The 22187-nt window shown below is 43.5% G+C and overlaps 1 protein-coding gene across 3 annotated transcripts in view; it reads right to left on the bottom strand.

Annotated features, from left to right (window-relative positions):
- Nucleotides 1–22187, bottom strand: part of clec16a (C-type lectin domain containing 16A) — a 35494-nt gene that overhangs the window by 12617 nt on the left and 690 nt on the right. For 2 of the 3 annotated variants that reach the window (XM_070980842.1, XM_070980840.1), the window contains exons 2-18: nucleotides 21736–21864; nucleotides 20390–20523; nucleotides 19454–19602; nucleotides 18029–18126; nucleotides 13611–13748; nucleotides 12935–13109; nucleotides 12172–12222; nucleotides 11942–12058; nucleotides 8530–8839; nucleotides 7160–7271; nucleotides 6959–7059; nucleotides 6464–6583; nucleotides 6117–6226; nucleotides 4480–4524; nucleotides 2854–2904; nucleotides 2601–2729; nucleotides 1815–1935 (exon numbers count right to left, since the gene is read on the bottom strand). In XM_070980842.1, coding sequence (XP_070836943.1) covers nucleotides 1815–1935; nucleotides 2601–2729; nucleotides 2854–2904; nucleotides 4480–4524; nucleotides 6117–6226; nucleotides 6464–6583; nucleotides 6959–7059; nucleotides 7160–7271; nucleotides 8530–8839; nucleotides 11942–12058; nucleotides 12172–12222; nucleotides 12935–13109; nucleotides 13611–13748; nucleotides 18029–18126; nucleotides 19454–19602; nucleotides 20390–20523; nucleotides 21736–21864 — 2090 coding nt within the window. Of the gene's footprint in view, nucleotides 1–1814; nucleotides 1936–2600; nucleotides 2730–2853; nucleotides 2905–4479; nucleotides 4525–6116; nucleotides 6227–6463; nucleotides 6584–6958; nucleotides 7060–7159; nucleotides 7272–8529; nucleotides 8840–11941; nucleotides 12059–12171; nucleotides 12223–12934; nucleotides 13110–13610; nucleotides 13749–18020; nucleotides 18127–19453; nucleotides 19603–20389; nucleotides 20524–21735; nucleotides 21865–22187 lie in introns of all 3 variants that reach the window. The other variant, XM_070980841.1, reaches the window with a different exon arrangement.

Consider the following 22187-nt stretch of genomic DNA (forward strand, 5'->3'; position numbering starts at 1 on the left):
TGCAAGTCTTCTACAAAGAGAGCCTCTTAAATGTTGGTCCTGACAGTTGCGTTGACTGATGAGTACAGAAAAAGAAAGTCAGAAGAGAAGAGATGGTGGAAAGAAAGGTTGAAAGAGGAAAAGAAAACAGACAGGAAAGGAGGTTTTCTTCCCTTGCATCATTAGATGCACCTAATATAGACACTGGATGACATACTATCTGCTATGGGGAATTTGTGGTGAACCGTACTTTCTTTCTGAGATGTTCTGCTTATTAAAATAAACTTCAAATAAATGAGGGAATTAGCTCATTTCAGATAAAAGAGGTGGCCTTCCTGCTGACTATTCTCTACTCCAATTTGTACACAGCAGTAATAAACAGTAATATAAAGTCAGCAGTTCATCTAACCTGCATGTGCTTGGACACGAGTGATTTGCCAACTACACGAACTCAATTCCACGGATTCAGAGAGGACGCAGAAGACAGCGAGGCTGCTTATTCCATTTGCTCTGGGCTGAGTCACACTATAACTAAGTGGAATTGAATAACTCTGTTACGACAGCAGCGCATTAAGTGTAGGTCGTGCATCCTGTATCTGTTCCAAGACAATGTTATCTATTTGATATTTGACGATTATTTCCAGCATCACACTCAGTTCCCAGTAAACAAACATGATTCTGATTATATTTTCCTTCAGCCAGTATTCATTTTGTGGACAGAAAAACTCCCTTTCGGCACTCTGAAGATTAGAAGAGAAAAAAGGCAGGACTGCAGGCAGACTTGTTTTACTGCCGCTCTACATCATCCTGCTAAATGGAATTTAATGTTACATTACAAATTGGGGCATCTGTGCTGCATTACATTCACTTGCACAAGTGCTCCTAATAAACTGGTAACCGTATGTAAATGGTATCATTTGGCTTTCCCTGACATTTGTGATGTGTTTTTCATCCAGAAGCTGGGAGAGATGTTAGGAAACAGCAGCCCCTGATAACGGTTAGGAAATATGCATCTTTAAATCATCCTGGTTAATGTTTTGGTCGTGTTGGTTTTGACTTCTCAAAGCTTCCTTTTGCTCCCAACCTGTTTCCACGTGTCAGCCAAAGCAATAGTTTTGATCTTTTATATATTTCCAAAAATTTGTTTGTTTTGTTCTTTAGCACAGAAGTGTAAGCTATATAACACAGGCAATTAGTCGGACTAGTCGGACCGAGTTGCAGCCTCGTGTGGGGGATGTGTTGGTGGGAGGTGCCAAAGATGCATGCAACGCTCAAGTTGAAAAAAAAAAAAAAAAAGTACAGATTTGCTAAATTTGTGCATTGCGTGTGTGTGTGACAGCGTTATCGCTGCCATTCACATTACTGTGCAAACATACTTGTGATATCCTGCAAGGCAAAGCTAACCACATGCAAGTTTCCATAACATCATCTACACACCTGTGTACAGTATGAGAAGATGAGAGTCGGTACTTGTGAGTGTGTCTGTATTCTCGTATCATCGCTGTGGTTCTGCTTGTTTGCATGTATCTGGGTATTGATAAAACTGTGCTTACGCATCTGCGCTGCAGAGAGGGTGAGAGCATGGTATGCATGCTGTCAATTGATGATGTTTCGGGGAAATTGAACACTGTAGGGGTGGTTACAGCTGTTTGTTTTCACCTGCTCTTGCTCTGTAATTTTCTCGACTGTCTTAGGCTACACTATTATTACACTAATCAGGCTTCATTTTATGTTGTCCTTGCCCACCCTGAAGTCTGAAGGGTACACATAATAAATAAGCATGTGAGCTGCGCTGTAGCCTGTAAGCCTATCGTATGATTCTGTGTGCGTCTTACTGAGGTCTAACACGTCATCTGTCTTGATAAGGTCTTCAGGTCTGGTCAGAGGCAGCTGCGTCTCAGGTTCTCCTTGAAGCTGGAGCGATAAGGACCGCAGCATGAAGAACACACGGATCGCCTGTAGACGGAGCGGAGAGAGGCCACACAAACACACACACAGACGTTATGTTCAATCGACTTTCCTGTCTGAAACCGACAGTTGCAACAAACCGATGGAAAGAACAAAAGAATGAGAGTGCTAAAAAAAAATCCAAAAAACATTGTATGAGACGTTGACATTGATCATCCAGTGCGGTTATCACTGTCAGAATCAGGCCATTACATTTCATCTGCTGTCTGAGATTTGGAGTGCTGTCGTTCTGGTGTCATGTGTTTGTTGTGTGTGTGTGTGTGTGTGTGTGTGTGTGTGTGTGTGTGTGTGTGTGTGTGTGTGTGTGTGTGTGTGTGTGTGTGTGTGTGACCTGTTATTTACCACGTTGTGGGGAAAAAAATCTGTTTACACAGTCACATTGTGGGGACTGACCTGCCTTATGGGGACAAAATGCAGGTGCCCTTAATGTAAATCATTAAATTTTAGGGTTTAGACTGAGGATAGGGTTACGGGTTAGGTAAGGTTAGGTTAGGTACAGGGTTAGGAATAGACAGATAGTGGTTATGGTTAGGGTTACGGTAAGCCTCCAGGAAATGAATGTAAGTCTGTAATGTCCCCACAAGTGATAAAAACACAACGCGTGTGTGTGTGTGTGTGTGTGTGTGTGTGTGTGTGTGTGTGTGTGGACGCACCCTGCGTGTCTTCTCCACATCTCCACAGGGCAGCCTCTTGACAAAGTCGATGCCCGTCAGAGGGGTACCGGTGGGCGGCAGCAGCACTGAGGCGTCCATCATTAGATACTCCACATTCAGCGGTTTACTCTGGAACAAAGAGACAAGCCCACGTACAGCGTCCGGATGGACATGAGCACACATTTGTCAACCGTGTTTCATTTTTCAAGAACAAAACTAAAACAAATTGAACATAAAATGAAGGCCCACTAACCGTCATGCTCCTGTATTCGTCTTCGAACATGTCCAGGAAGATCTCCTCGCCCTGTGATTGCGTAATAAAACTGGAGGTCAGTTAAAAAGTGTGAATGTGTGGAAATTGGGTTTGGGTCTGCTTTAGAAACCCAGACAAATATCTGATTTGTATTCTCATTTTCTTCAAATGTAAATCTATTTACTCTGAATGATCATTACATGATCTCTTGTTCAGACTCTCTCTGTCACACACATCATATACACACTGATATCATATATTCAGCTGACTCATCTGTTGTGCAGGTCTGTGCGTGCAGAGTGTAAGACAAAGCACTGCAGTAAAAACTATCGCTGTCAGTTTCTGTGGGGTTTATTATATGTTCTTTTTGTTTATGTTTATGTTTCTGGATCTGTGGCAGCTTCCCACTGTGACCACATTCTACTACTGCTGCAGGCAACAGACCAGTGAGTTCTCAAACAAGGACTGTGTCTTATCTAGAAAATGAAACTAAACGTGACACCACGAGCACAAGTCCTGCTCAGGTGCTGTGTGTTCTGGCATGTCACCGACAGAAAATCGTGACGGGAGGGGGAGAGGAATTCTTAAACGGTGACCCTGAACTTAAGCAGGAAATGTTGGACAGATGATACAAGTTGATTGTACAAAAACAACGATAGTGACGATGTGCACGCTCGTCATTGGTTCGTTGTCTTATCTAAGCACCCTGATACGTCCAGACTATGTTTACCAGCTCACCAATATTAAAGTGTTCTTTCCTGTTTCTTGTCAGGTTATTATTATTTCATTCAAACATTTCATTTCACCATGTGTCCTGCTGGGAGAACAAGAACAATTGCTATTTCTAAGTAATGACCACATTTTTTCCATCATTCAATGTTGAGTGTTTGGAGTCGGTGCATTGATCACAGGGATTTTTTTTCCTGAATACTGAAATGCAACTTTTCTGCCTCTCTGGGCCTCTCTGGTCCATGTTTTTGAATTCTGACAGTCAGTCAAACCGAACTCCTGTGAGTGATTCCAAAACTGATATCCAAAGACACTCAAAGAGAAACAGAAAATGTTTGTGTGTTCTGTTACATAGTGCACAAGGCAAACACTTTCAGTTTTACCTATTCCATATTCAGGGAAATGGTCTCCATTATTATCAGTGTTTACACGCACACGTGAACTTTACACGCACAGGCAAATGTCACAAAAGACCAAACAGTTGGCGTGTGATTCAGCCTTTGTTGAGACACTGTTCTCCTGAAGAACTGGTTCAAGCGGATTGGCCGTTTGTCTGTAGTCGTTGTCCGAGCGGCGCAGAATGGCAGTTTTTCCATGGCATGACTGACCTATTGTGCTGCAGCAGTCAGCAGGGTGCTAAACATTGTGCGTTCATATTGTTTGTCTGCCAAAGTCAGTCTGCTCCTCTGGGTGTGTGCGTCCAGCTGTAGGAGCTGTGCCTCAACTTGTCCATTACACTTTTTTATGTTTGCGTACTGCACATGTGTGGGCAGACGGGATGGAAGCACTTATTTTTGTAGATTAGTGGTGCATGTGTGTGTGTGTGCACACTGGGCAGATTAAGTAGCTGGTGTGTTAACCAGTGTGTTTTCGGTGTGGGCTGCTGTGTGCACTCACTTTGTAGAATCTCCTCAGTAAGTGCAGACTTTCTTCTCTGGCACCCTGCAAACAAATATGAAGTATGAAAAGAATGAAGTGATTACACTCATGTGAGACACACACACAGAAATAAACAAACTCATCTTCATTAACAACAACAAACAGATAAAAAAAACAAATGGCCAGTGCTTGTGTTTGTTAAAAATCAACCAATCCCTACATCAAATGAGCAACTTCAAAACATGTTTCTGGAACAAAATGGACAAAGCAAAAGAATGACTTTCCTACATGACATACTGTAACATAACCTACCCCTGCTGTTATGACCCCACGTCAAATCCAATCTAATCTCAACAAAGCCAATTCATTCCTTGTTTTATCGTTTTATGGTCCACATGCTAAAGACGGTTAGAAAACAAGGTTTACCCAACTGGAGCTAATCTTAGTAAGTTCTACTCTCACTAAGTTAACATTGGGGCATAATTAGCTGTATCTAATGCCTCCCGGTAGTTCCTGAGAAAGGATGACAGCGATCCATGATAATCACTTGAGTAACTACTTGCGAATCCCACACTTCACAGGAATCTGGTATGATGCACTGCAACTATAAAACAGTGCAATGCTGCCACTTCTGTGGACATCGGAGAGATAGAGGGAGGAGTTGATATGCAGCCCGTGTTCTTCATGCAGTGATATCAGAAGGACGTTACAATAATCCTACAACAATGTGAAGCCATACATGCTTAACACTGAATAAACTAAACCTGGAAATGCCGGCCAGTTTTCCTGTCAGAGCTTAGTAACATGAACAGTCAGCTATTTCTCAGAGGGAACAGGATTAGCAGGGTCAGGGGCCATAACATAATATGAACAGAATTACTCTTCTGAGGTCACTTTTCTGGCATTCTGCCTTTGTGTGAGATCACAGAATTGAGAGCCGGAAGCAACAAGTAAATAAAAATTAAGCAAAATAATCCTCACTGTTAAATCATGTCAGAGGTGGGAAATTCTACAGGCAGAAACCCCCAGTGATGTTAAACTGACTGATATCAGCACCAAGTGAAACCTGGCCAGACCCACTCAGGAAAATTATTGTAGAATGACCACAGTCACAGGTTTCAATTCACTTTTAAATTCAGTCAGATCAGAAGGTTAAAGACCGAAATTAAAAGAAAAGATCACACAGGCAGCAGCAGCAGCAGCACTGCTTCCTGTAAGCCCTGCGAAGAAAGAAAAGAGGAAAGCAAAGAAAGAGAGGGTGGGGAGGATTACCCTGAAGTGAGAGGAGGAAATGAAAAACTTCCCAGAAGGACGAGGAAGAAAAATCTTACTCCTCTTCCTTTCTCTCCTGCTACCCAGCAGGAGAGATTGGAAGAGGAGTAAGAGGGAGTAAATGAAGAGGAGAATGCAGTTAATGAGGTGAGATGTGAGGTTTGGCTGCTGGGTGGGAGGAAACGCATCATCTGGCTCGTCATCACTCTCAAACCATCAACCATACACCACGTGCTGAAAAACGTCTTGGGCCATCACCACAAATAAGCAAGACTTGTTTGACTGCACTGCTCTGAACCTCTGAAACACTTTACGTGTGTACATGTGACATGTTGACAGGACCGTGTGTATGTATGTGTGTCACGTGTTTGTGTGTGCTGTACCTCCAGGCAGGCCAGGTGAACATCTTTGATGATACACTGGCTTCCAGACAGCACAGACTGCTTTAATAAAAGGCAGCTCAGCTCCAGGGTAGCTAGGCGCACTTTCCCATCTGCACACACACACACACACACACACACACACACACACACACACACACACACACACACACACACACACACACACACACACACACACACACACACACACACACACAGAAATACATCTAAACAAGTAATGAGGAAAGCAAAGCAAAGTTCAAATAGAATAACACAACCAAAGGCAGGTGATAGTGTGTGTGTGTGTGTGTGTGTGTGTGTGTGTGTGTGTGTGTGTGTGTGTGTGTTACCTGGCTGTGCCGCCTGGCTCATCACTCTGATCAGTCTCTCGACCAGCACCAGGCTGTAGGAGCTCCTCTCCTGGTCAGGGACGGGGAGCTGCAGACGCTCCAGCAGATCTCGGTTTATACCTACAGACGGACGGAGGGATGGACAGAAGGACGGACGGAGGGACAGACGGAGGGACGGACGGAGGGACGGACAGTTGGACACGCAGCATACCAGGTGAGGAAAATGTTGCATAAACACGAATACTGTGATATCATGGGTTTGTTAAAAAATGATGATAGTACACTGCCTTGTCTTCAGCCAGGGGTGGACAAAATACTAGAAACACCACTATGTAGAATGCAAAACAATTCAACAGCACCACAAACTACATCCTCCACAATGACCAGAAAGCTGATTTAACGCCTCTCTAAAACAGTTTCAACAAAACACTGAACTGGTATCACCAGTGAGCCACTATAACCAACTAAATGAATGTGTGTAAAGGAAAGGCCAACCTTTGCTGTGTGAGACGGCATAAAGCAGGCAGAGGACAAACAGGGCGTGGTAGTCATCGCTGGTGCAGTCGAGAGCGCTGTACACCATGTCTAAGAACGGTCTGCAGACACAGAGAAGATGTCAGTTCATACACTCGTTCCGTTTTCATACTTTCCTCTATGAGATCAGCTTGGTGCGTTCAGTGACGCCTGCGCGCGTACCTGCTCCTCTGCGTGTGCGTGCGGGTGGCTGCGGCCGTCTTCTCTTCATCGGTGATGTTCTGCTCCGTCAGCTCCGACACCTTACACTTGTCCATCACCACCATCTCTATCTCTGTGTACGCACGCACACACACACACACACACACACACACACACACACACACACACACACACACACACACACACACACACACACACACACACACACACACACACACACACACACACACACACACACACACAAACTTTGTACTTCTTTGTACTTTGTGCTTCCAAAAATGTGTTTTTTATTATGCACTATTCACATCACACAGCCCAAACAAAAACACACATCACAGCTATGAAGAAAATGTCATCGGTGATTATGAATATACAATCTGAAGCGCTTCCTTCTCACCCAACACTGATTCTACAAAATGTGTTGAAGCAGCAAGGATGGGCTAATCATGGCATCAGATTACAGAACAAAATACTGATGAACAAAATACTGATTTTCAATGCGTAAAATGCATCATTCGAAAACTTTCTTCTTTTATCACTTTTTTTTTATCAAACAGTTAAATAGGGTAGGTGTTGTTTTTCCACCCCAAATGAAACTTGTGTCATTTTGAAACTATCTGTTCCTCTGCAGCCCACGATACTATTAGTGTTAAAACCCATGCTGTCTGGGCCTTGACGAGCATTGAAGATTGCGTGGCGCCATTCATTCCAAGTGGAGAAGGAATCTTCAGATGAGTGAAATGTCCACATTTTTACTAACACACACACACACACACACACACACACACTCGGATACTGACAAACACACACGTGCACACGGAGCAGGAGTGAGAGACAGGCGGAGGGATGAGGAGCACAGGATGGACGGTCACCGTGGAAATGGACAGCTGGCTGCCATGGAGATTGTGTCGGACATGTGATCACTGGTGGAATAGTAACCACGAGGAAATTAAAAGGTGCCAAACAGGGGGAGCAGCAGAGAGAGGGAGGCCTCATCTCAAAACGAGCCAAAGAGGAATCTTTGAGGAAACTGAATTTCTTTCAGCTTTCGCCATGTGAGAGGGTGCACGGCCCGGTCTGAATTTGGCAACAGAGAGTCAATGTGATGATGACAGCAGCGGTCACTGAATTAAAAGCAAAGCAGCAGAGCACATTTAAAGTGACAACCTCAGCTGCTCTCATCCTTTTAGTCATTTCTGTCTTTTGAAGAGTTAGTCTCTCTCTTTTCTGTTTGGAGACGAGGGCTGCTGCTGTGGTGGCTGTCGGGTAACCAGGGTGCATCATGGGAGACTGTGTTTGACTGATGGTAGTAAAGAAACACTCACAAAACACAGTCCTGTACTGCTGTGTCCGATGAGACACACACTCACCTTCCGCCGTCTCCCCACTCGCTCTGCTTCCCTTAGAACTCCCACCTGCTACTCCCTCTGTACCTTTTCCCTTCTCCCTCTCTCGACCTCCCTCCCTCCCGTCGTCGTCCCAGCCCTCTTCTCCTCCTCCTCCTCCTCCTCCACTGCTTCCTCCCCCTCCCCCAGTCCTTTCGTCATCCTCCTCCTCTCCCAAGTTCTTGTAGTTTGGCCTCTTCTGAGCTCTCTTGCGGCCGCGGTGGCGCGACAGCTCCAGGGAGCGCTCCAGAGACTCCGGGGGCTTGGTGAACCGACGCACGCCTCCTGCACTGGTCTGGGGGGGGTACAGAGAGGCAAGGGTGGAAGACAGGAAGACATGACATGCTGAGGATCACAGAATAATTATCAACTCATCACTCATCATTACATCATGTCAGAATCCTTTCTAATGATTGTGAAGTCACGAAAGTATTTTGTCATCTTGTCCTTTCAAAGATGCTTTTGGTTCAAATAAAGAAGTGTGACTTTGCTGCTTGGCGCTTTACATCTACAGCAGTGCACATACAGCATCATGTCTACCAGCCAGCTCTCAATATGAATGACACTTCAAAGAAACTAACTGTCCTGTTTCCTGAAAGCAATAGCACTGCAACCGTTTACTGGCAGGCATGCATGCAAAAACACAGACACATGATCATGAGAACACATACATGCACACATACATGCACACACACAAACACACTTGCGCACACACGCGACCACAAACACAGGGCCTTACAGTAAACCCTCCTTGCATTATCTTCTTGATCAAAGTCCGTAAAAACACACAAACCACTTACTACGATAAACTTTATCAGAATAGAGGAGAAACTGACCACTTGACACACACACACGCGCATACACACAAATAGACACTGCGGCCACTTCTGTGAAACTACAAGAAATCAGCATGTCACATATGGCCCGAAAACTTGACATGCACACAGGAAACTGTTAAATGATAGGATGTTGAGCAAAGAGTCAGCACTGACTTACAGTAAAATTGAGTAATCATAAGGACAATAATTGTCACTACAACTGCTTATAATGATAACAGTGACTACAGAAAAGTGGTCGTAAAGGAACAAAAATGTGTTTTAGTGGTTTTAGTTTCAGATTAAGTCAGCCATATTTTCTACTATTAGACTGTTACCCTGAAGCATAATAATGCTAAACGCCTTTGCTACTCATTTCCACAGAATACTAAGAAGTCTTTGTAATCCTCTGTACAGCCAGCAACGTTTTAAAAAAACACTGACATCTGTGTCATCTGCCTCCAACACTAGGTACATGTGAACATTTAGGACTGCACTGTAGTTGCTGCTAAAAACACCGTGTGTATGCTGTCAGATGTAAACCACAAGCTAGTATCAGTGCATGTGTGTGTATGTTGCACCTGTTAGCTGACTATGTTCTGGTAAACCGCTCACACTCTGAGCCTATGCTGAGAAATTAATGGAGGTCAGGGAGCATGTAAGGCATATGTGCACGTGCGCACGCACACACACACACACACACACACACACACACACACACACACACATACACACACTCACGGGCGTGTGCACACACATCAAAATAGGGCACCATTTAAAGGTTAAAGATAGACTTTGGAAGAAAACAGATATATATGCAGGTGTTATACATATCTAACTGGTGCACTTGCAAGTAAACTGAAGAGAGGGAGGGGGAGGGGGGAGGAGAGACAGAGAGAGAGACTGCTTCCAGGAAAGAGATTTGGGTTAGGTGAGACAGCGCTGTCAGTGTTCCATCATGTGACCTAATTTCCTGCCACATCACACACAAACAGGAAGTACCATTTGACCACCTGTGCAGAAACAGAGCCCGTCCTTAGTCTGTCTGATGTTTCATCGGCAGTAAATCAAACAATAACACAGCGGCACTTCTGTCTGACGTGGCGGAAACAACACATGTCCAGAATCCAGCGTGCATGGAAAAGAATCCTTCTGCACGACTTTAGTGTCTCTGAAACATCATCAGGGATTGTCATGGGCTTTTTCCCCAAAAAAGTAATAATGGTGTAAAAAAACTGGTGTCCTATGACATCAAATAAACATGAATCAGGTTTGAGCACACTGAAAGGCACAAAGACACACATCACTGCAGGTTAAATGCACGTAAATGACACCATTTCAATTAGCAACCAGTCTCCTATTGAGAAGAAGAAACCTTTGTTTGACTGAGAGAAAGACTCATTCAACTTATGGGCCATGTTGAGCACAAATAAAGGTGAAAAACACAGGCACCAAGACAGAAAATGAGCAGGATTATCTGCCTAAAGGACCACATGACCGTGACACTTCAGCAGCTTCAACAGCACATGTACACAGGTCACTTCTCTAAACTGCAAGTTCAACACGCATCCTTAAAAATGCAACATGCGGCACTTTTAAAGTCCACAAAATGCAGAGGCAGAGAAAAGCAGTGCTGAAGGAGTAGCTGCCAGGTACTGGTTTGGGTCTGGCTGCCTCCTTTTGTGGTGTACCAACAGTGTTAAGACATCACACTTCAACTCACATTCACTGAAAAGGTAGGCCGCTTCTTACAACAGCCGCAGGTCTAGCACACACGCGCACGCTCACGCTCACACATGCAGACACACACACACAAGCACAGCACAGAGAATAACCACAAGGGTTCTCAGAAACGCTCACTACCTCAACACACCCACCTGGCTTCACAAACAGATGGTCAAAAAATAAAGAGGGGGGAGGGGGATCACAGAGAAGAAGAAAATGCGAGGAGGAGAGGGAGAGAAATGAGAGGTGAGGGAGATCTGATGGGGAAGATGAGGGGGAGGCAAGGGGGGAGACTGAAATGAAGAGCCAAGGAGAAGGTACAGATGTAAATGCAAAGAATCGATGAGAGAAAGTCGAAACAAAGGCAGACAAGACGTCTCAATCCGAGACTTGGACCGGAGAAAGGATGGGAATAAGGAAGAGAGAGTTCGACAAATGTCGAGAAGAAAAACAATGCGGGTCATTTGCATATTGCTGCCTTGATGTGGGTGAATCATGGAGAAAACCATGACCCTGCCATCTCATAACCACCCACGCGCACTTCTGGAACTCAAGTCTTTGTGTGTATGTGTGTGTACGCTTGTGTGACTGTACCACTATGTACAGTTTCTCTCTCTCTGTGCGTGAGTGTTTATCTGTGTGCATGTACCCATGTGGTTGCCGACATAAGTATGCTTGTGTTTATTTCTTGTTTGCCTGCTGTACTCTGTGTGTGTATTGCAGTGGTTGTGAGCGGTGTTTACACTGAACATGAAGAACATTGACATTCTTGTGTTTCTGGTCTGCATGCTGCTCTGTCCTGTCCTGTCCTGTGCGTGCGTGTGCGTTTGTGTGCTGAATGTCGTCTTTTGTCTTACCGTGTTCTTGTGTGTGCTGTGTATGTCTGTCTGAGGAGTGAAGACGGACAGGTCTCCATTGAGAATAACTTCGGCCAGGGCGTGGACCATTGGCTGGTAGTGGATAATGAGAAACACCTGTAGAACACACAGACATGCGCTATTAAGAAAGCAACCAGAGTAAACGCCTTTGAAAACAAGAATCATTCCTGGAAAATGAAAATGAAAAATTAAAAAAAAGTGTTGCTTACTTGAGACAGCAGGTAGAGGGACACCTGAGGGTTGATCTTTCGTTCTTCAGACTAAAGAAACAGAAAAATGAAAGGCCAGTCAAGGTCACACGTGTAACACTTCCATAACCGGTATCTATGAGAAGATTAAAGGATAAATGAAACAATGGACTTAAACAATGGAAGGTAGGAAAAACACATTTAAACATTACAGCCGCAGAGTTTGTAGAGAAGTAGTTGAGTCAGTTTTGTAAGGTGTAAACACAGAGGATTTACTGGGCATGGTCCTTCATGTCATTAATCATGCTTACTGGATACAGCTTCTCAAATGTAATTCACTGCTTTATATTATCTGTTTCATATCATTAGAAACTGAATATCTTGGGCTGCTGGACTGTTAGTTGAACATTTTAAAGATGTCAGCTTGGACTCTGGAACTGTGATGAACATGTTAAAGACTAAATTCACTGATTAAACACACAGAAAAACAAACATAAAGAAAACATCCTGTAACAGGTTGAAAAGGCTTCATCAGTGAAACGACAAAAACAATGATGAAACTGTACACACACGTTGACAGAGTTTCTCTGACGTGGCTTTTTTAACACTTAAGCTTGTGGAATAACACCTCTGTGCATATGTGTTATAGCATATCATGTGCTAATCTGACATTTGCATTATTCTAGAAATGAATGGAGGAACCAGTGTTTATAGGACACAAGCTGCACTTTGAACCTGTTAACATCAGTTTAACCCAAATCATGGAGACATGCAGGTGACATACCGTCTCTGGGCTGACCAAAGAGTAGACGTAGAGGGGCAGGAACAGACGGTTGAGCAGGTGGTCCGTCAAAACGTCATTAAGGAATTCACAGTTGATGATGAGGATGTCGTTCAGGTAGTGGAGGTGGTCAAGGTGCTCTGCTACCAGGTCACTTAACTTCCCTCTGTTCTTATGCCTGGGACACAACGAAGGGAAGCAGAGAGAAAGAGAGCGAATGAGAGACTCAGATGATATTTCGCTGCTGGAAGTGGTCAAGAATAAAACACAACAGTTACGGCCTCCGTGTTTTATTGTACATTATTAACACATTGCACGCCATAAAATTGGCCAGTGGGACTTTTCCAGTGAGTGTAACATTATCATACTTGAGTTGTTTTGTCTCTGACAGCCTCCTCCTGGGTCTTTATTAATTTTGTGGCAGGGCTGTGTAGAGTATCTCTTGAAGGAATGGGGCAGCTTGAACACAAAAGGCATCTTGACACTTCATGTATGTGCAGATGCTCAAGATATCATTTAAAAAACGAATTCTTACTTGGAAACCACTAAAATAAAATGTATTCAGTAAGTCACAAAAAATATATCATAATGCAACTCATACACTGCATCAGAACCTACACAAGCCTGACCTCTAGAGGCCACAGAGACAATTACACCAATAAGAACAGATGACACTTACTCTTCATCGGTCTGCACACACTTGTCCAGTTCAATGACATGGCTGCCAATAAACCAGACCAAGTTGCTGAAATATGGGACCGCTGTCTTATCTCGGATGTAGTGCAGCATGTGCTGGTTGTCCACTGGAGAGAGCAGGGTCAGGATCAAGATTTTGGTTAGGTTCGTTATCAAGGCTGCCCACAGGTATCAAATACCCCCACGCACACCCACACACACTCATCTGCACACACACTTTGTGATCCCGGAGAATTGCCAGAATGTGACAGTTAAATATGATTTGAAAAAACAAACAAAGCCATTAAAATTAAGACACAAATAAAGAAAATTAAACAAACACAGTCAAATTAAGTACATGGATTGGTCTCGTGAAAGAATTACTACTGGAGAGGGATTACGAGGACGGACGGTTCAGTTTCAGTGACGGGGGCTGCACTGTGATAAGACAGGGAGAAACTGATTATCTGTCTGTTTAATCCAAGCCTGTGATCTGAGCCTGTGTTCACCAGTGTGTCACATTCACTGAAGCTCCCCCCCGAGGAGCTTGTGTTAAAACAAGAGGAAGTCCATCTTTGTATTAGCAGGAATGTTATTCACAAGAGGAGTCATCGAGCAAATGTAATCTAATGTCTACACAAAGGTTAAAGGGGAACTCCACCGATTTTCTCATGTGCAAGGAGATGAGAAGCACCCCGCGCTTCATCTCTGCTTGAGGCTAGCAGTCCGAGGCTACATTAGCTGGTGCTAGCATAACACACCCATGTCTCTGACCATACTGGCTGTGGCTGGGTGGCATTGCGGATAATGTATCAGGTTTATACAAGAAGAAGATTGCAGGGAACATAAAAAAACAATAGCCTCGTATTCACTGCAGAAACTTTCCTCAGAGACTCGGACCTGTTGGAGGAACCACTGCAGGGACCAGGCTCTAAATTAAGTTCCAGTGACATCCTCTTCTCCCGAAAAAAGTCACTGCTCGGGTACTTTCCAAAAGTACAAGAACTCTGGCAGACCTGATAGGTCAAGCACTCTGAGCGTATTATTTTAGCCGCAAACCGGTTTGTTTTTTTTTCATTGTGGCTCTTAAATCGGTGGAGAACTCTTTTAACGCTGGGCAAAAATTTGAAGTATAAAAGCCTAATTATCAGGTTGGACAGGAGGCTCAATGTGTTTGTTTCATAAAGCAACAAGATCAAAGTTAACCACTAGGTGCAGGTCAGACTTGGTTTAGAAAAGAGAACAAACTGTGTCTTCTAATTCACACTGTATGAACCCAGGGAAGCTACAGACACACCTGTGTTACATTGCATTTGCCGACATTTCAGTATTATTTAATTTGTCTGGAATCAGAGACTTGAAATGTGAACAGTCCTGGTGTACCTCCAAGTTCTCATGTCGTCGTCCGAATGCAAACAAAAGCTGGTATTAAAGTCACAATGCCAATGCACACAGGTCAAAGTGAGACAGGTCGTGAATGAGCAGCAAACAAATGAATGAATTACATAATAGCCGAAAACAAAGACGAATCAGAAGCCACCACTCAAAGTAACAGTGTCAGTCCAGCTTAGTCAACCAACTGAGAATTAAAGCAGGGGGAGATACTGACTGAACAGTGACCCAAACCCACCACCAAAACAACAACCAACATGTGGGGCTCAGCTGAAATCAAGTCTGTGGAGCAGTTAACCCAAGAAAAAGGAATTAAAAGGCATGCAGGTTCTTCTGCATGTATGTCGGTGGCTGATACTGAATGGTGGACGAGAACAAGAATTCATACCAGTACATTTAGAACAAATACACCATTAGGAACAAATAGGGCTGGGTATCGACAAAACTGACATGGAATATGTAACAATAACTCAAAGCAATGCTTGTAAACATTAAAAGCAGCTACGCTGATAGAAATCAGGCAATGTAGAAAAACACTGGCTGGTTATAGGCTGATTGAAAATTGTGTTTGCTTCAATGTGCTGCATGAACAACTGGTAACAGCAGGAAAACAATAACAACAAACATGTTTCCAGGATACCCAGCCCTAAGAAAAAGACTGAATGAATGGAACCAACTTACATGAAACTGGAGTTAGGCAGATGGGGCGCGCAGAGGGAGGAGGGAGAGGGGGAGAGAGACAAGGAGAGGAAGAGGAGTGGTTGTTGAGGAGGAGGAGGAGGAGGGAGAGGGGGAAACAGACACAGGGTTAATGTGAGTAAAGGGGCGGCTGTGGAGGGGTGGAGGTTTGGGAAGGACCCCGCAGGTATCTTAACACATCAACTGCAAACAATGGCACATCTGGCAAAGGAGTTCATTTGTTCTTTATCCTCAACATTTTTAACTTTTAGCTGTGCAACCTGTCGACAGCAGCTTCCTCAAAAACAAGCTACTTCAGCAGGGATAACATGACACAAAAATATCTTGACGCCAGCTTCATTTGTCTTGAGGCTGGTTAAAAATCCTTTTCCAGGTTGTCATTTGTTGCAGTGCATGACCCCAGGAATCAGTAGGAAGCATCCAACAGCAATTATGATGATAAAACCCCATTTTCAGTGTTGGGACACTGCAGGAATTTAAGTCATGACATTATTTTTAAAAAATTTAATCAGCGAGGGGTTTGAAGTGTTTTTTTTTTCCACAATAAGCCACAACTTTCACAGCATAAAATCACAGTGGAATGGATATTTTGCATTGTAGCTGTGTCATCTACATCAGATGTTCTGTGTGGTCCCCTGATGATTTTCAGATGGTGGAAAAAAACACCAATTTGAGTTGCTGCAGTAAGTTGATGCTTCCCTCTTTCACAGATTCCTCACTATAGCATAGCACACTGCCAGCCCATCAATGATACATTCCCCACACCGCTAGGTTACCTCATACGTGACTTGCTTTTCTACTATGGTTAAAGTCAGTTGTGCTCACTGTAATGACGTCACTGTTGGGAGTTACAGACTTCAGACACAGAGCTGTACGGTGCAAAGTGTACATGCAGGATTACAAGAAGTAACGGAGACAGACAGGATGTCATAGTTGATATGCTGCAGTGACTGCATGTCGAGGCAATGTTATGTATAGTGAAGAGAAGCATGACATGTGGAGACAAGCCAAACCCGCTAAATGCACTGCCTGCCTCCCCCGGAGTGACAGCGACAAGCTCCTAGCCCGGAGGAGCCCAGAGGGACGTCACAGCAGGAAGGAGAAGCAGAGGCTGACACAGCACAGTGCAGAAAGCAACGCGGCCTCACAGCGTCCCTGCTGTGCTGCTTCTGCACCCACAGGGAATTTCTTCTTTTTTTTTTTTTTTTAAACTGCAGCACTAAAGCGATAAGCAATAGATTTTTGGGAGGCGGGATTTAAATGACTTTGCATGCTGGGCAGGGGGGACTTGCTGAAGAGTTACTTCATTTACAGTTTGTAAATATGTGCACGTGCGACCAGCGAGGCGGTGAGGCTGAACACTGTGGTAGTTTAAGCATGTTAGCTGCAAGTTGTTTTTCTACTGATTTGTATGTCATTGAATCATAAATCTCTAACAGATGATACCTTTATCAGATTCTGTCATTTAACACATTCAATCTCTTAAGTGCAAAAGAATGTAACAGTTTATAGCATGTACAGTATTTACATCCAACGATACAAATGTTTAAGTATGTAATTATTAATGAATATTGGCTGAATATCCTCATGACTGCACACAGTGCACATGACGCTATAGAGACAAAAGCAACGGCAAAAGTCTGAGTTCAGTAACAGCAGATGTTCCTGAGGTAATGACAAATGCATAGAAGAAAAAGGGATTCTGAATCATAAATTGTCTTAAAAAAACAAACAAAAAACAATTGCCCCATCCCTTATTAACACAACTACAACAAAAAAAGCCCCATATAGCTGCTGGCTGCCTGCTGCATATACAGTAGATCTACAGATTTTCTGTAATTCTGCCATTTCAGCTGAGGTCAATAGCTTTCATCTGTTAAGTTCTGAGCAAATATTTACTGAATTTCCAGTCTGTGTTACAGACCTGCTGTCTGGTGAGAAAAGCTGTGTGTCTAATGGCAGACGGCATTGGTGTAGCTGCTTGTAGCACCTCAGCTGCAGAACCTTTAGCAAAACTTCATAAAATAAGGGTTATTTGAGCTGCATCACACTTCCAGAGAGCCACTCTCGGCCATTCACTTTTAATCTAGAATGATGATAAATCACATATAGCCGAAGGGAAATTAAGGACAAAAATTCAAGACTGCGACTCTGTTACGGCGTTACCAGTTAATCATGCTCATGCACGAGAAGCAGCAGCGGGGAGGACGGAAGGAGAACAGAGAAAGGCGGTAGGCAGTCCCAGCATCCCGTAAGAGTGTGTGTGTCTGTGTATGTGTGTGTGTATGGTTAGCATGTGCGCATGCATGTTATTGTCACTCACCTTTGTAGACGTTGAGTGTGATGGTGCGGACTGCGATGCGGACCATGCTTTCAGGGTGGTTGAAAAACTTAATGGCCTCGGTGTACAGGGCAAAGTCATTAGTGTGCTGTGTGTGGGAGACAGAGAGGGGGCGCCGGTGAGCAAGGCACAGCATTGCACCGCCGCGCTCAGGCCACAAACGACCACAGAGAGAGAGAGAGAAAGCAGCTAGTGGAGAAAGAAACTCTGAGCAGTACCACATTTTGATGAGACTTAATGAAAGGAGCAAACTTGGTTATTTAACTGAGAAAAGGTTCTTCGACTGTTTAAGTCATCGCACTGTGCATTGTGGGGTTTTTTTGGGGCAGATACACAAAAATCAAAGCTCCAAACAAAGTATTTACACACCAGCGTGCTGCACTAGGTAAATATGCATTTGACAAACCAGCAGCTCTGTATCTTACAGCCATCTCTCTCTGTGCCAGGGCCTGATCCTCTACATTCCTCAGTCACTGCAACCTCCGGCCAATCACAGTTCAGGGTCAGAAAGCAAAAAGTCACCCAGAGGTCACAGCAAATGAAGAAACCCGACCCTGACACCAAACCCAAGCCAGGAGCATGTCCCCTGCTCTTGAAAATATAGCTTGTGTAGATCTGACAGCAACAGGAGAGGCTTAAGTAATCACTGATCCAATAGCTCCCCCTGGAGGAGAATAAACTAGAAATCAATAACTCATAAATTAGTCATCAGAAATCAAGTAAGAGGTGAATTATAAATACGACAAGTGAAAGTTGTGGAGGAAAGGCTGCGTGAAGTTAAGCAAAGTAAAATTAAACTAAAACATAACAAACTTTGTCGTTGGTCATTACACCGCATACATAAATATTCTCAGATCTACACACTGGGTCTGGTTTTGGCTTCAGGGGTAAAGCTGCCATCAACAGTACACCAATAACCTTCCCCAGCACACACAGGCCAACGGAGGGGCTACAGATACTGCTGAAACAATGAAGGGTGACAACATCATCAGAGATCATTCAGGTGGTCAGTACTCTTTAGTGCCATCTTTCACTCACTCACTCACTCACTCACTCACTCACTCACTCACTCACTCACTCACTCATGAGTGTTCTTTTTCATTACTATAATAACAGTCCCATAAATGAAGGTTACATATCAGCTAGTAAAGATAAAGATGTTTCTTTGTGTGTTTGTGCACAGCATTGGCTAAATCAGTCCATCTACACAGGAAGCTGATGTTTTCATATAGGAAGTGTGGTCAGCAGATAGAATTGCCTGAGGAGTACAATCACGGGTCAACTTGCACAAAATGCAAATGAAAGCCTCTCATCTATCACCTCTTCCTTCCTTCCTCTTTATCTGGAAGACAGGCATTAAATAACAGATGTGTTATGTCACCTGTGTCTCAGTCTCTACCCCCCTGAGGCCTCACCTCATTGTAGAAGAAATGCACGGTGTGGTTGTTGAGTTTCAGTGACAGGGTCTTGAGGAAGGAGATATAATAGGCCATGATCTCCTCGTCCGAGAAGTCAAACTTGTGGACGATGATGGAGTTCACGTGGTTGTTTGACAAGAGGTAATCTGAGGAGAGGAGAGGAGAGGAGAGACGATCGCAAACCGAATGTTTTAGGAAGATGGCTTTTGTAGACAGCTGATAATGTTCCTATTTAGCATCTCAGAGCGCCTAAAGCTGAGAGGCGATAGCTTCACTGCACTACTTTCATTTTTGCTCTCCTATCCTCAGATCAGTGAGGCTGGACTTCAGCAGTGACTGTTGTGCACAGCGAACACGAGAAAAGACTTCATTCCTGTTGACGTGACCACAACTGTCATTTTTGTAAATACCTCTAGATCTTACTAAAATGCAAAACTGACTTACTTTATGTGAGTTATCGACCCACTGTATAAATGTCAGGATATCATCTGCTGAGTCTGCGGTTGCCTAGCAACAACAAAAAATGCAGCAGGCTGCTAATTCATTGTATATTTGTGCAAAGAAAGGCAGTGCAGCATACCTTGCATTGTTTAGCATACAAAACACATGAAAAAAACATTTACACATCTACGCACTATATACAACACTTAATAAGTATATTAGGCACCTTTCAGTGGTCACTTCTAATTGAGACTAAACCATTTTTTCAGCCCTGGACAACTCTCAGTACAGTAGGAGTTCATTATATCATGAACACCACCACAACCTCAAAACACACCATATCAGTGAACCACCACGCAAACTAATAAAGCAACAGTCTCAAAAAAAACCCACTTAAGAAATGTATTCTTTGTTGCTGGGTTATGTTGTTGCAATGCAGTACATCATAAAGGAGTTTTGAGTTTTTCAGCAAGCATTAGTTCAGGTACTTACAAAGGGAAGTCTCGTGGCTGATGTTCTCAAACAGTATGTTGAGGGTCTGGAGGAGCTGGACACACACATAGCGCCCTGACTTCTGACGCAGGATGTTCAGGAAGAAGGCAAACATGTTCTTCTCCAGGAAGAAGCTGAACACATACAGGAGTGCACACAGAACAGATAGAGGATTCAATTCATGATAAATAATTATCAGGAAGAAGAAGAAGGCTTCTCTTGTGCTGCATCCTTGTAGACTAGTGGTTAAGATGCATACCATATACCCACAACATGTCTGATTTGATTCTGGTAGTGGACCATCATTTCTGTGCTGCACTGTGCCGATACCCTGTAGTCACACACTGTTCATTCCACCCTAAAAAAAACCTTGCAGTTTATCATTGGACCAGATCTCAGACAGGCTAACTCTAGCTACCCGACAGGAAATACTGAATTTACCACTAGTACTTTGCATTATCCACACTGAATGTTGCACTGAAAAGCAACTAAACGACTAAAAAAAATACTGATCAGCTACTAGAATAGAAAAGTAGAAGTGGCTGTTCATGCCCATGCTTATTCTAAGGGTTTTCTGATAGCACCAAGTATGTTTTCAATATACTGTGTGGCTTTTTCTGCTCTTCAAAGCCATTTCCTGTTTGGTATAATGAAGCCAGAGGTGGCGAAGTAGATAGACAGAAGTGATGACATGCAGCACTAACTGCAGAGCTGCTTCTGATTAAAAACAAAAAGCATTGTGGTCTCACAAGCTTAACTCACCGGAAACAGCAGTTTAGAATGAAAATACTTCAAATACTTCCTGCAATATTTAACTCCATCTTAACTACGTAAAACACATGCACACAAGAGATTGACTATGACAATACAATAATAAAATTGTGAATCTCTTTGATACACTGACACAGCTTTACTTAAAGAAGAGCAACACAGTGACTCAGTTGTTCGCAACGATGCTATACAGAAATAAGGTGGGGTTAGGAGTCTTGTTTGAATATGATCATCTGTCTGTGTTATTTACAATGTGGGAGAGATATTCAAATATCTCCAGAACAGGTGATCAAACGTGAAAATGAAAAATCAGTAAGGAGCAATCATCCATGACTGACATCAAGGCGCTCTTTGAAGAGTCACAGTTCATTGGTTTGCAAGTGTGAGTCTGTTCAAATGCATGAATGTGAGGTTATAAAAAGAGTGTGCACAATTAGCAAACGTTTGCCAATATGAATCAGGCGTTACATAGAAGACAATAGAAAGTTGTCACTTTGATTCCGGCAGGTGTCACATCTGCATATTTGTAGCTACAGGTGAGGGATTTGGAATAAAGATGTAGATCTGGTACTTACTCAAACACAGAGCTGTCATTCTGGTCCCCCCAGATGAGGATCTCTGTGATGGAGCGGATGGTCTCCACTAAAAGGTTTCGGTTGTGATCTGTCACTGTGGTGTTTTTGGTTAGGACATGATACATATACCTGATGGAGGGACATGAATAAAGAGAGGAAAGTGGTGAATGGACAGCTGTTTTCATCTGTTAATATGAACAACTCTATCTCTGAACATGACAGCGCAACACAGAGTGCAGTGATCTTGAAACACGTCTGGAAGTTGCTCCACAGGTCAGTTACTGGTAGCAGGCTGGTAACAGGTTACAGGCTGTCCATTATGTAATAACAGTAATACCCACCAAATTAAAGCTCCTTCACTGTACACCCACACAGAAGTTCTCACTCATTTTCACTCATTAATCTTGACTCAGCAGCTTGACTGACATCTGCCTCACTGTCAGGTTAATTTG

The sequence above is a fragment of the Chaetodon trifascialis genome, chromosome 15 (assembly GCF_039877785.1).
Source record: "Chaetodon trifascialis isolate fChaTrf1 chromosome 15, fChaTrf1.hap1, whole genome shotgun sequence".
In the NCBI taxonomy this organism is placed as follows: domain Eukaryota; kingdom Metazoa; phylum Chordata; class Actinopteri; order Chaetodontiformes; family Chaetodontidae; genus Chaetodon; species Chaetodon trifascialis.